Source organism: Panthera onca, chromosome B4 (assembly GCF_046562875.1).
Source record: "Panthera onca isolate mPanOnc1 chromosome B4, mPanOnc1 haplotype 2, whole genome shotgun sequence".
Classification (NCBI taxonomy): Eukaryota; Metazoa; Chordata; class Mammalia; order Carnivora; family Felidae; genus Panthera; species Panthera onca.
The window spans coordinates 126,639,785-126,653,010 of NC_138345.1; the positions used below are offsets into that span (position 1 = coordinate 126,639,785).

The following is a 13,226-nucleotide window of genomic DNA, read 5'->3' on the forward strand; positions in this document are numbered from 1 at the left end:
CTGGCCGGGCAGGCCCACAGTACCTTGAGTTGCTCTGTTCTGCCATTTCCTGCTTGTTGAATTATTCCAGAAACTGGACTTTCATCAGGCATGACCCCCGTTCCCCCTTTCTTCCCTTACAGCTTGCTGGCAAAAACCATGCTGGGGCATGGCAGTCTCTCTGGGGGCCAGGGTTTCCCCACTGGGAGAAGGACTGCCTTTATTCTGGTGAAAATGGTTAGATGTGGTGTCTATTTGAGACCTTAAGAAAAACTGTTATTACATTGTTCTTCAGTCTCCGAGTCTCTGTATTTGCTTCTTCCAAATTCAGTGTGGTCTCTCCAGTATGCACCTTGCTTGGTGATTTACAATAATGATCGTAATAGGAGATCTGTAACATTTAACGAGAGTCGTGTGCTAAACTCTGTTTCCTTCTAAGCACTATACATGGTTTATCTCATTTCATCCACACCCAAAATCCTGTGAGGAAGGTATTATTACTAAACTCATTTTACCGATGAGAAGACAAAAACAGAGAGGTTAAGTGACTTGCCCCAAGATCACACAGCTGCTAAATAGAACTGAGAATCAGAGTTCATGCTCACAACTACTATGTGTGCTAGCTTTAAAAATTCATACGTGAGTAAAATGTGTCTGAGGCCTCACCAGCTCCCATTCGTCACTGGGAGTGGATCAAGAGACCAGCAGAATGCACCAACATCCCGCCTCAATGCCGACTCCTTCCTAGGGGAGAAAACCCGATTACTTGCCGTGTGTGTGTGCTCAGGCCTGCAGGCTTCCTGGAAAACATCTTTCTGAAGTCACATTCTTGAAGTGGTGGAAAATACTGAGCCAATCTCTTGGGGCCAGGGCCCTTGAGAAATCAGAGAAATTGACTACCTCGGTAGCTGACCTCTTATTTAAATTGATCAGATTTTTTCATGGCATCGTTGAAAGCCACTGGAAGGGAAACCACAAAGCTGATCACCTTCTGGTGAAGCCCCAGGGTGACCGGCTTAGTAGATTTCTGCATAAATAAGTCCCACACTTAGGCAGGCACAGGGGGACCTATTGGTCTTTGGTGGTAGATCCTTCCGAGGCTTTCCAGAGACAGTAAATCGAGCTCTGAGTCGTGTTTACAGGAATGCTGCAGGAATTTAAATTTGGCAGAGTTTAATTCTCTAACAAACCAGTTGAACAGAAACCTTTATAGATGTTTCTTACCTGCTTTAGCCAGTAAAATTCAGTAACCAGAATCATTACTTACTTTGTATGACTGAGGAATTCTTGAAAAACAGGTGTTTCCTGGGGCCTGCTCTCAGGAATAAAGGGCAGGCTGTGCATGGCTTACCTATCAGTTAATACCAATGCTTTAAGCACATAACACAGGCATAAGATAGATGTGGTCCTGCCCCCAGGAGGCTGACAGCCTCATAGAGAAAAGAAATAAGAAGATATATAGATGATAGATAGATAGATAGATAGATAGATAGATGATAGATAGATAGATAGATAGAATGAATAGAGACTAGTCACAGATTGTAAAAGGTGCTAACAAAAGGAAGGATGAAATTGTTATAGAAGGCCTCCTTTGGACGTGACATTCAAGCTCCTATTTGAGGGGTGAGAAGGGGCCAGGAGGGGGAAGGGCAAGAATAAAGTCCTCAAGTCAGGAGAGAGATTGGCCAGTGGAGAGTGGCCCCTGCCAAAGGAAGGGTGGGAGAGCAGGACAGACCCCACCCCTGCAGAGTCCTGTGGGCCATCCTGGGGGAACTGGATTCTATTCTCAGTACATGGGAAGGCATTGGAAGGTCTTATTTAAGCAGAGGCACAACACAGTTTTATTTACAGTTTAAGCTCACTCTTGCCTTGTGTAAGAGACTGGTTTGGACGGCAAAAAGAATAGAAGTGACAGACCAGTGAGGAGGCCACTGTACTACTAGACAAGAGAGGCTGGGGTTTGGAACCAGTATGTGGGCAGTGGAGCTGGAGGGCAGTGGGCGGATTTGGGATTTGGGTGGCAAAATCAACGGCTGATGGAATGGACCTGAGCGTGGGAGAAGGTTCTGGCCTGAGCACCTGGGTGGACAATGGTGCCATTCATGGCGACAGGATGACTGGGGGACAGGTTGGGAGGGCAGGGGGTGGACGTGTTAAGAACAAGTTGCATTTTGGACATACTAGATGTGAGGACCCTGGGAGACATCCAGGAGATGCGCTCAAGAAGGCAGTTGTATAGGGGCACCTGGGGGGGCTCAGTTGGATAAAATGTCTGACTTCAGCTCAGGTCGTCATGATCTTGCAGTTCATGGGTTTGAGCCCCACGCTGGGCTCTGCGCTGACAGCTCGGAGCCTGGAGCCTGCTTGGGATTCTGTGTCTCCCTCCCTCTCTGCCCCTCCCTCACTTGCGTTCTTGCTCTGTCTGTCTTTCTCTCTCTCTCAAAAATAAACACTTGAAAAAAAAAACAGAAGGCACCTCTATATGTGGGCACACCAGCACAATGGAAAAGTGCCAGGTCCCACCGAGCAGGGTCATACTGGGGTGTCAGATCGCTGGTCAACCTTGGGCAGGTTTCTCACCTCTGGAATGGGGCCCCTATGTCATGGGCTTGTCGTGAGGATTGTATGACTTAATACATGGAAAGAACTTAGATTTCAAAAGCAAGAATTCAGTAAACATTAGCTTCCTATAATAACAATTCTCATCATCTTTGCTACAGTAATTTTCTTGCCATTTGTCTCTTTCTAATTAAAATCAAGGACCTCTGTAGCTGGTAAACACTTGTCCTGATGTTCTTGGAATTATTGGTTTACGAGTCTGGGCGCTCGGGGAACACGGGGCGGGGTCTGTGTCTTCCACCTCCTAGCCCCCTGCCATGGTGCCCCCGCACAGTAGGTGCTCAGTTACATTTAGCCAGTCACGTGGAATTCAGCTTGACTCCAGAGAAAAAACAAAATGCTTGTTTGAGAGAATCAGTCAAGCATGGAGGATAGCCCAAGGGACTTCGACGCAGACAGGAGAGAGGAGATTGCAAATTCACTGACAATGACAATTCATAGCATCTTTGCTCTTAAGAAGGAGGCTCTTGAGTTCACAAACCAACCTCTTCCTGAACTAGATAATGGTCTTTTCGAAGAAAAGTTTTCCTTACAATTAGTCAAATCTGATACCTCCCCAAGATCTGCACATGCACCTGACCCATTCAAGGCTCCAGACATGTCAACACAACACATGCAAACACCCACCTTTCCCCCTCCAGAAGCCTCTGCTGTATGCCCCAGCACCTTGCCCTCACCCGCTTTGCTCTGTCTTGTCCATTTGGCCTGAAGCTTCTTTCTTAACCACTTTTTTAGGGAACTCCGATGAAGCCTGCCACCCCACTTGGGGTTTCTCCTCTAACTCTGGAGATGCTGGGATCCATGGTCTCTCCTCAGACTCTTTTGATTTTTTTTTAAATATATGAAATTTATTATCAAATTGGTTTCCATACAACACCCAGTGCTCATCCCAAAAGATGCCCTCTTCAATACCCATCGCCTACCCTCCCCTCCCTCCCACCCCCCATCAACCCTCAGTTTGTTCTCAGTTTTTAAGTCCTCAGACTCTTTTCAAATCATGACAGATGGCTCTGCCCTTTCCCAAGTCAAAACAAAACAAAACAAAACAAAACACATTTACTTTCAATTTCAAATAAGCAGTGTTTTAGTGTAGATTTGTTCCACACCGCATTTGCTACAGCACACTTCGGTTTGCTAAATCTAGCCACCCTCGCTGTAAGAGTCCCAAGTCCAACGCCCCATGTACCATGCCTTATGGCATAGCTCCATTCTGTGCCCTAGGGGATTGCATCTTGGATGCTGAGGCCCAGGGTCTTTCAGTCCTCTCCCACCACCTGGGGAGACCTCAGGCGTGCCCAGAAAGTCCTCCAACAGTGTTGGGTGGTCTTGGCTCCCCTGCCTGCCATGAAAAGGTCTTAACCCCGGAGTCCAGGGTCCTGGGCAACTGTGCTTGTACAAATAGGCTGTTGGAGACCTAGCCTGACACCCAGCTGCTCAGGTGGGCATGCAGATTAGACCCCACATCAACACCAAGCTTCCAGTCTTTTACTCTGGTTTCTATCTTCACTGTATCAGCTCCCCCTGGTGGCCAGAAGCAAATTCTTATGGTCTCCTGTCCAAGCCCTTGTATCTCCTACAGCTGGGTTTATATTTCAGGGTAGACTTCTGCCCAAGGTTCCGCTGCCAGAAGAGATGAATGATATATCAGAAACTCAATGAAGAGTCAAGCACATACCTATCCCCCCCCCCCCCCACTTCCTGAGGCTCCCTTTGTGGTTCGGCCCTCAAATGCTCTCCCCCAGCTCCTAACCTTACTGATGAACAGGAGCCTCGGTGCCGTAAACTTTCTGGAACAATAGCCCCTCTCATTTCCTCCAACGATAAAAAAGAAGGTAGTTCCCTCACAAACGTAACCTTTCCTTGTGCCACAAACTGGCTTAGGGAGAAGCAGAACCAGGAATTCTGAACACCTGGCTCCTTTCCTCAGTTTCTACTCTCTGAATTAGCAAGGGGAGGGGATGAAAGGAGGTTCTGGGACAGTGTTTACTGCAGCTTGTTGGCTTTGTGGCCCTGGGCAACTCCTTTATCTATGTCTGTTTCCCCAGGGTTTAAAGAGGGGTAGTGATAGTACTTGCCTTTTGAGGTTGTGTGGGGATTGAACAAACTGATTCATGTGAAGAGTTTAGCAGAGGGCCTAGCCCACAGTAAACATTCAGTAAATATTAGCTATCACCATGCTTAGCTCAGTATGCTGTGGAAGCAAAGAGGAAGACAGATCAGCAGCAGTTATAAAGGACAAAGGATCGAGACATCCAGATTTTAATTGGAGCCTAGGAACAGGCAGTTGACATGAAAAACAAAGGCAAAGGATCCTTGGTGCTTTCTAACTCTCACTGGTCCTCAAGGACCAGTTCCTGGGGAAGCCACTGCACCCCACTGATTGTCTCTCCCTTCCTTAGGGCCGACGACTGCTTTTGTGCTTCTCGGAAACTGGACGCTGTGGCCATCGAAGCCAAGTTTAAACAGGACCTGGGTTTCCGGATGCTGAACTGTGGGCGGACGGACCTGGTGAAGCAGGCGGTGTCTCTCCTAGGGCCGGATGGGATCAACACCATGAGCGAACAGGTACAGGGCCCGAGTCTCTGAACAGGCAACCCCTCCAACCTCCGCCAGGTACGCTGCCCCACGACTTTGCCAACAGCAGGCACTGGACACACACTCCCCCTGCTGGTGACTTAGGGTGATTTTTATTTATTTAGTTAGTTTCGGTTTTTAAAATATAAAAATATCCTTGTTCATCTTTATAGAAATTGCACATGATCATTGCAGCTGAAATGGAAAATTGAGAAAAATAGGCCTATTCCAGAAAGGAAATAATGCCATCACCCAGATAGCCATCATTTATATTTAGTATGTGTCCCTCAAGTCCTTTTTTCAGCGTGGTTAAAATTAGTTCTCTGCCTGCCTGTCTGTTACTGCATCACAGAACAACTCCAGGAGTATTTTTACAAAACTTTCAGGGTATGTTTGAGATACACAAAAGTCATTCTGGGGAACCCTGGGAGGCACCTCAGAGATATAGGCAGCTATCCCCCAAGTCCCTGAAACTGAGGTACAGGGGGAAGCTCGTGCGTCTACCAGTCAGGGAGACACCATGTGAATGAAGGTGTCACGGACAGAGAAACAAACAGCAGTTTTCAATGTGAGCCCCAGATGGAAAGTCACAAGGGACAGATGGAGCTGTTTCTCATATGGGCAGCTCATGCAGTGAGTTCCAGGGAAGGAGTAGCAACTAAGAATTTTCTTGAGCAACAAGGATCCCTAACACACACACACACACACACGCACACACACACACACACACACACACATTTATATTTTTTTTTTTTCAACGTTTTTTATTTATTTTTGGGACAGAGAGAGACAGAGCATGAACGGGGGAGGGGCAGAGAGAGAGGGAGACACAGAATCGGAAACAGGCTCCAGGCTCCGAGCCATCAGCCCAGAGCCTGACGCGGGGCTCGAACTCACGGACAGCGAGATCGTGACCTGGCTGAAGTCGGACGCTTAACCGACTGTGCCACCCAGGCGCCCCTATATTTTTTTAAAACAGAGATTTATAATATCTTGCCTTTTTCGACAATTTATATTATAGGTACTTTGCAATATCATTAAATACTATTTTTTAAATCACTTTTAATGGCTACATAAAATGGTCCTATTATTTGTTCAGTTAACCATACCTCAGTTGGATATTTAGGTTGCTTCTCACTACTTATATCAATAATGCTGAGTTAAACATATTTACACAAGTCTTTGTTCAAAATCCCTGATTATTTCGTTAGGGAATTTTTTTTCATTAGGGAAATTTTTTTTTAATCGAAGTATAGTTGACACAGTAGTTTCAGGTGTGCAACATAGTGACTCTGCAATCCTGTACGTTACACTGTGTTCATCGTTAGGGAAGTTCTTAAAAGTGGATGTAGTGGCTCATAGACATCAACCTTTCTGAAATGACTTTCCCAGAGACTTTGTTTCCTTGTACACACCCTCCAACAACATATGTGTTTCCCCATCAATCTTTAAAAAAATTTTTTTAACTGTTTATTCATTTTTGAGAGGCAGAATGTGAGTAGGGGAGAGGCAGAGAGACGCGCGCACACGCACGCGCGCGCACACACACACACACACACACACACACACACACAATCCGAAGCAGGCTCCAGGCTCTGAGCTGTCAGCACAGAGCCTGACACGGGGCTCAAACCCATGAACCGTGAGATCATGACCTGAACCAAAGTCAGATGCCTAACCGACTGAGCCACCCAGGTGCCCCTCCCTATTAATATTTTCCTTACCTTTTGCCAGTTTTTCACTGGAGCTTTTATTGTCTTCTTTATTTAGAAGAGCTCTTTACATATTAGGCATATAACCCATTCTTATACTATGACAAATATGTCTCAATTTATTGCCTACCTTTCAATTTTGTTTATGTTTTCGGTTTTAGATCCTCAACACCGTAATGCTTTTCCTTCATGATTTCTTCCATTACTTTTACACCTAGAAACAGATCCAGGTAGATGGTGCGAGATAAGCTCTAACTTGCACGTTTTCCCAAGTAGCCACCTTCTCAACACTGTTTATTGAAAAATCCATCCCTTCCTTCTAATGTTTGTGGAACTTCAAAATAAGCAGGAGTCACTGGCAAATATGGAATTCCTAAAAACCATTCCTCATTCACTTGCCTTTTGCTTGTAAATGATAAACCAGACATCAGTGATGGGGGCATGCTCAGAGGCATCCAATTTCCCTTGACACTGACCAGCAGCTGTGTAGAGCAAAGATGATACTTACATTGTGAAAGAGAAAAATGTCAAGGAAACAGTGTTTATGAGTTAGATAACTTAGGACTGATACCACAGAATCCAGAAAGTTCCCAAGACCTGTAAGTTGAAATCAGCCACGTGTTTTAGCAAACCCCCTTAGATCTCTTGCACCTTAGGACAGACAAATGAAAATACTCCAACTTAAGCAAAGATAATTGCAAAAACGGCAACCCCCCACCTTTTTTTTTTTTTGCCTTCATTTTGGTTTTCAAAATAGGGAGGATTGTGACTTTATGAGTCATAAGGGCAGCACATTTATTTTTTTAATGCTGGATTTTGAGTACAAACATAGCCACCTACACACAAGTAAGATTTTCCATTTGCTATCGTCCAGTGACACAGCTACCTTGTAAACCTTCTCCATTCTCTGGTTTTTAACCCACCACAGGGCATGACCCCCCTGATGTATGCCTGCGTCCGTGGGGACGAGGCAATGGTTCAGATGCTGCTGGATGCCGGAGCTGACCTGAATGTCGAGGTGAGGGTGCAGAGGGCTACAGGGCCCCTGGGCCTGGCAGTCCCCCAGGGAAAATGAGCAAAGAGAGGGGGGGCTTTTTCTCCTGAGAGCCACCACTGGGGGCGGTCAGTCCAGCAAATAGGTCAAATCAGCCGGTAGATTTCCTCCATCTGGAGGCCCCAGCCCAACCAAATCCCAGGGAGCTGCCCACGTGCATGTTTCATTTAAAAACAACCAATGAAGCTACAAGAAGCACCAGCCTTCCCTTATCTCAGCTGAACTGAGTCTGATTCTTATTACTGATCCATTCCTTCTGGGATCAGGGCAGGGAGCTCTCTCCTGAGCCATCAGGACATAAGACAGAGCTGCTCCGCATACCCTGACCTAAGGTGTAGCTCCCTCAGATCCTACCCCCTCCCAACCAAATCCTGATTGGTTCGCCTATTGGCTGAGTTGAAGCCACAGGTCCTAAAGCTAATGGCAAAGCTTCCGTGAGGCAGTGTGGTGTATTTATCGTGGGAAGCGCACCCCCGCAGGCTTTAGAGTTTGACACTTAAGCTCAAATTCCGAAACTGCTGAGTCTTAGTAACTTGCTTTTGTGCTGGGGCAGGTGGCTTAACCTTTTTGAGCCTCAGCATCCCCATCCACAACAGGGGGAGAATAATCACACCCATCTCAGAGAGTTGCTGGAAGAAATAAATACAAAGAGGACCTAGCATAAGTTTGGGGCTCAGTCAATACTGGTTCGCGCACACACACCACGAGGCTTGTGATAGGTGAAATCACGCTTTTTGACCACGTCCTATCCTGTCTTTCTGGCAGCCAGCAACTGGCAGCCCCAGAGGCTAGGAAGGTTGGCATGCTACAGTCCTAACTCAGCAACCCTGTAAAACTTTTTTAGTTCAAAATTAGATGTTCTTGTAGTCTTAGTACTGTGCTTTTTTTAATTAGTGAGTTTTATATTCATCTGAGGAAAACAGGCAATAGACCTAGTTTTGCATCCAGACCATTTTGGATATTATAAGTTTCAGGTACTGGGGATTTTCTTGCCTGTTATGAATCCCCCAACACCATGCAGACCCCTGCAAGGGCTCCTCATCTTTGGGTCCTGGTGGGCTTCTCTGATCCTCTCTAGCCCATTCCATGACTCCTAGCCAGCTCAAGGCCTACCCTGACAGGTGACGAGTGAATTCAGCTGCTCTGAATGAGTCAGACATCACAGCTGTTTGGTCCCAGGGGTGTTTGGGAGAAAAGCCATGTGTGGGGGCCAGTCCTGAAGGGCCCCAACCTTCAGCTTCCCTGTTGCCTCTCTTTTGGCCTAGAGTGTTTTGATGCCCCCCATATTGAAGGACCAGTATCAGATTGCTCACTCGTGGTATGTCCAGGGAAGGTTTTGTGCCCAGGTTTCCAGTAGCATGAGGGTCCTTGTCAACTGAGAAGCCAGAAAAACAGTGAAATGAGAACAGGGTAGGGTGAGCTGTGACCAGATGGGAATGTGACTCCATCAGATGGGTAGTGGTCTTCCCTGGCTTGAAAACTCAAAGCAGACCTTGCCTTGCCTGGGGTTGGCTGCTGCTGAGAATTTCCCCTAAAGGTGCGAATGTAATGATATGGCATCTCATGCTGTCTGACACCCTATGGCTCTCAGAACCACCACCCTTAAGCAGAAAGAGGGGACAGGCTGGGGAGTTGGCTTGTGGTAGCCGCCATTACAGCTTCTCCAAGACACCTCAGAGGAAGTCAGAAATCATCGGTTTAGTTCCTTTCAGACAAGAAGCAAAGGAGACCTTATGAGGCACAGAGAACATAAAGTCACTACCCCACTATTACCGACATTTCCCAAAGCACTTCCAGAATGTCCTTCTGTACATCTCTAGCCCACATGCCCAGCCACAGATAGGTCAGATTTGCTAGTCAAAATATTGTGAAGGTCACATTTTGAAAATAACTTCAATTTGTTTATAGGTTGTCAGTACTCCTCATAAATATCCATCCGTCCACCCTGAGACCCGCCATTGGACGGCTCTGACTTTTGCTGTGTTGCATGGACATATTCCTGTAGTTCAGGTATATTAATGTATTTCCCTATCCACATCTGACCTTTAATTTTACCCTCTTCCATCATGCAAATCTGTTACCTCTCCCAGCATGCATATTCCCTAAGAGATTCATATTGGTTAATTGCAACTAAATATAGCACATTCATATCATATAAGTGAAAATATCATATGTAATGATCTATATGGCCTGGCCTTAACCAATATGAAACGATCACATACCCACATGCAGCCTCACACAGAAGAGTGGCAAACTTATGAAGTTGTTCCTGGTTGCTCGGGGGTGGGGCCTGAGCTGCAATTTTGTGGATTTGTTCATTTTGCTTGTCGCAATGTGAATCGTAAGACTTGGATGGTGTGACACCTTAGAACCTCCCCTGAGGTGTGACCCTGGTGTTTGTGTAGAATCTAGTGGTTTCTAACTAGTGGAAAGAAGCATCCCCAAGTTGCCAAGGGAATGATTCTAAATGACACTTGCTTGGATTCTACTTATCGAGAATCTGATCCAAGAGGTCTAGAGTAAGGCCTTTGGATGTGTCTTCTGAAACAGCTACCCAAGGCTCCCCAAGTACGGAGAGAAGTCCTCATCCGAGGGCCGTTGGGCATTTAAGTATGTATTGGTTATACTTTTTCTGGCTCTTGTACAGTTGGTATTCAACAAATAGCCATCAAATATATTCTAGATCTTAAACTTGCTCTTCACTTCGTCAGGAAAAAAGAACTCAGCATCCAGGTCCATTATCACACCTGGCCTCATGGTGCTGAGCTGTGGGTACATCAGGAATACTTGCTCTTATGTGCTCCAAGCGTCTTAGAAGTTTACAGAGCAGGAAATAAGTGTTCCAGGGACCATGAGGCAATGTTGGAAATCCACAGGAATCTTTTTTGTTGTTTCCTCAGTCATGGGACTCCTTAGGACATACCCAAAGTCATGTTTCAGGAGGTTGAGAATATGACGTGTTATTCTGAGAGCTGAAACTTCTGCCCACTTCACTCTTGGTAGAGGAATATAAGAAAGAAGGGATTGGGAGGTGGCCTAGTGGACACAAATGCCACCCTTAAAGTGCAGTGGCATCCTCAAGCCTTTAAATCAGGAATAGAAGCAGCGGGCAGCCAGGCAAACCCAAAAAGAAGTCAGGCCACCTCTTCACTGCAGGTACACAGGTCCCGGAATGCCAGGAGTCAGCCCTCTCCTGGCTGTGCCCTGAGGGAGCCCTGGATATGTAACAAAGAAGGTAGATTGCCCCCCCTCCCCATTTTCCATTGGTGGTCCTGAGAGCACGTTCACTGAGAGTGAGATCCGGCACAGACAGAATCTCCATCTTGAAGAAGCCCTTCAGGAATGCACAGAACGGAGTAAACTCCTGGTTTCTCACTCTGCCTCTTTATTAATTGCTGGCCAGGAAATTTAGCATTGGCTAAACTATACTCAGAGCCATCCAGAGTGTTCTAGAAGGCATCCTTGCCCTCATTGGCCCAGGTGGTCTCCAGAGTCCTTCAGAACTCAAGATTCTGTGGTTCTAAGAGATCCCTCTAATGCTCTCTCCGAGGCTTTGGGTAACCGACCCGAAAAGGGAGTCTTCCAGCACTCTGATGCCATGAGCTGCTCAGTCAGCACTTCTGGAAACTTCAATGTACTTATAAATCACCTGGAGATCTTGCTGAAATGCAAACACTCTCATTCAGTTGGTCGGGGGTGGGCCCTGAGAGCCAGCATTTCACAGCTCCCAGGGGATGCTGATGCTGCTTTTCCATGGGCCACACTTTGATAGTCCGAGGTTCTAGTAGATTCGAGGGGCCATCAGTTCATCCCCCAAGGTACAGTTGCCCTCACCCTGTGCACATGGCCACTGACCCAGAGGGAGGGCAGGAACATTGGCACTGTGCTGACTTCCACCAGCTCTCCTGATGTGTCCTCACAGCACATGTCTTTAAATGTCTCAATGGCCACTCTTCTCTGCAGCTGCTCCTGGACGCCGGGGCCAAGGTGGAAGGTTCCGTGGAGCACGGCGAGGAGAACTACTCAGAAACGCCCCTCCAGCTGGCTGCTGCCGTAGGTAAGAGTTGCTGATTCTCATCCCGGCCAAGGGTCTCCACCACCTCGGCCCTCGCTGTGTCTGTGACCGTGTATTTGCTTTATTCGCTTATAAACCCCCCTTCTCTGGGCTTGCAGGAAATTTTGAGCTGGTTAGTTTGCTGTTGGAGCGTGGTGCGGATCCCCTGATAGGAACCATGTACAGGAATGGAATTTCTACAACCCCCCAGGGTGATATGAACTCTTTCAGCCAGGCCGCAGCCCACGGACACAGGTAGGCTAGGATGGGCCAAAGCCACAAGGTCCCAAGTGGTGCTTGTTAAAAATGCAGATTCCCAGGCCTACCCCAGACCCACTATATCTCTGGATGTGGGGCCCAGAGGCAGGCCAGACACCAGGCCTGGCCACAGTGGCCTTCACTGCCAGCTTTCTGCTCAGAGCCAACTTCGTGCAGCGCACATCCACTCAGACTGCCTTGCTTTGTCCTTTCCCGGATCAGCTTCTGCCTCACAGAGATGCCACTCTTTGCCAGCGTTGGTCAGAGCCCGTCACATCAGCTGCCATGAAGTGACAAGGATCCATTTAAAAAATAATAAAACCCCTCGTGTTTGGTTATTTCTTGTCACATGGCCTTCAGGTTTTACCCCATCCAATTTTATTACACATAACCCCATGTAAAGCAAATTCATGTGGGACCCCGTGCAGGTTGATGGTTAAAAGAGCACAGTTCTAGAGCCTTCTGGATACTTGTGGAAAGCATTTAGCTGCTCCAGGTTGTCCTCCAGGAAACAAAGCCAGTCACGCTCCACCGTCTCCTCCACCCAGCCCTAAAACATAGCACCCGTGGTCAGGCCTCTGAAGCCACAACTCCAGAGTTGTTCCTGCCATTCCCTTGTCTCACACGAGTGGTGTCCCCACTGCCCACACCCCATCCCTGCCCCGGCAAAACCCTTCCATCTCTGAGTGTCTTCCTCTCTGGGTTTATGATTGACAGGAATGTGTTCCGCAAACTGCTCGCTCAGCCAGAGAAGGAGAAGAGTGATATCCTGTCCCTGGAGGAGATTCTGGCCGAGGGGACTGACCTGGCGGAGACAGCCCCGCCTCCCCTCTGTGCCAGCCGCAACAGCAAGGCCAAACTGAGAGCCCTGAGGGAGGCCATGTATCACAGCGCTGAGCATGGCTACGTGGATGTCACAATTGATATCAGGAGCATAGGTCAGTCTGGGCACCCTCCGCCACTGGACACAGCATCA

The 13,226-nt window shown here is 47.4% G+C and overlaps 1 protein-coding gene across 4 annotated transcripts in view; it reads left to right on the top strand.

Moving 5' to 3' along the window:
• The window catches only part of ABTB3 (ankyrin repeat and BTB domain containing 3), a 315,532-nt gene that overhangs the window by 259,538 nt on the left and 42,768 nt on the right, over positions 1-13,226 (top strand). For 3 of the 4 annotated variants that reach the window (XM_078449506.2, XM_078449508.2, XM_078449509.2), the window contains 6 exons: positions 4,998-5,163; positions 7,813-7,902; positions 9,847-9,948; positions 11,902-11,995; positions 12,112-12,247; positions 12,968-13,188. In XM_078449506.2, coding sequence (XP_078305632.1) covers positions 4,998-5,163; positions 7,813-7,902; positions 9,847-9,948; positions 11,902-11,995; positions 12,112-12,247; positions 12,968-13,188 — 809 coding nt within the window. The remainder of the gene's footprint in view (positions 1-4,997; positions 5,164-7,812; positions 7,903-9,846; positions 9,949-11,901; positions 11,996-12,111; positions 12,248-12,967; positions 13,189-13,226) is intronic. The other variant, XM_078449507.2, reaches the window with a different exon arrangement.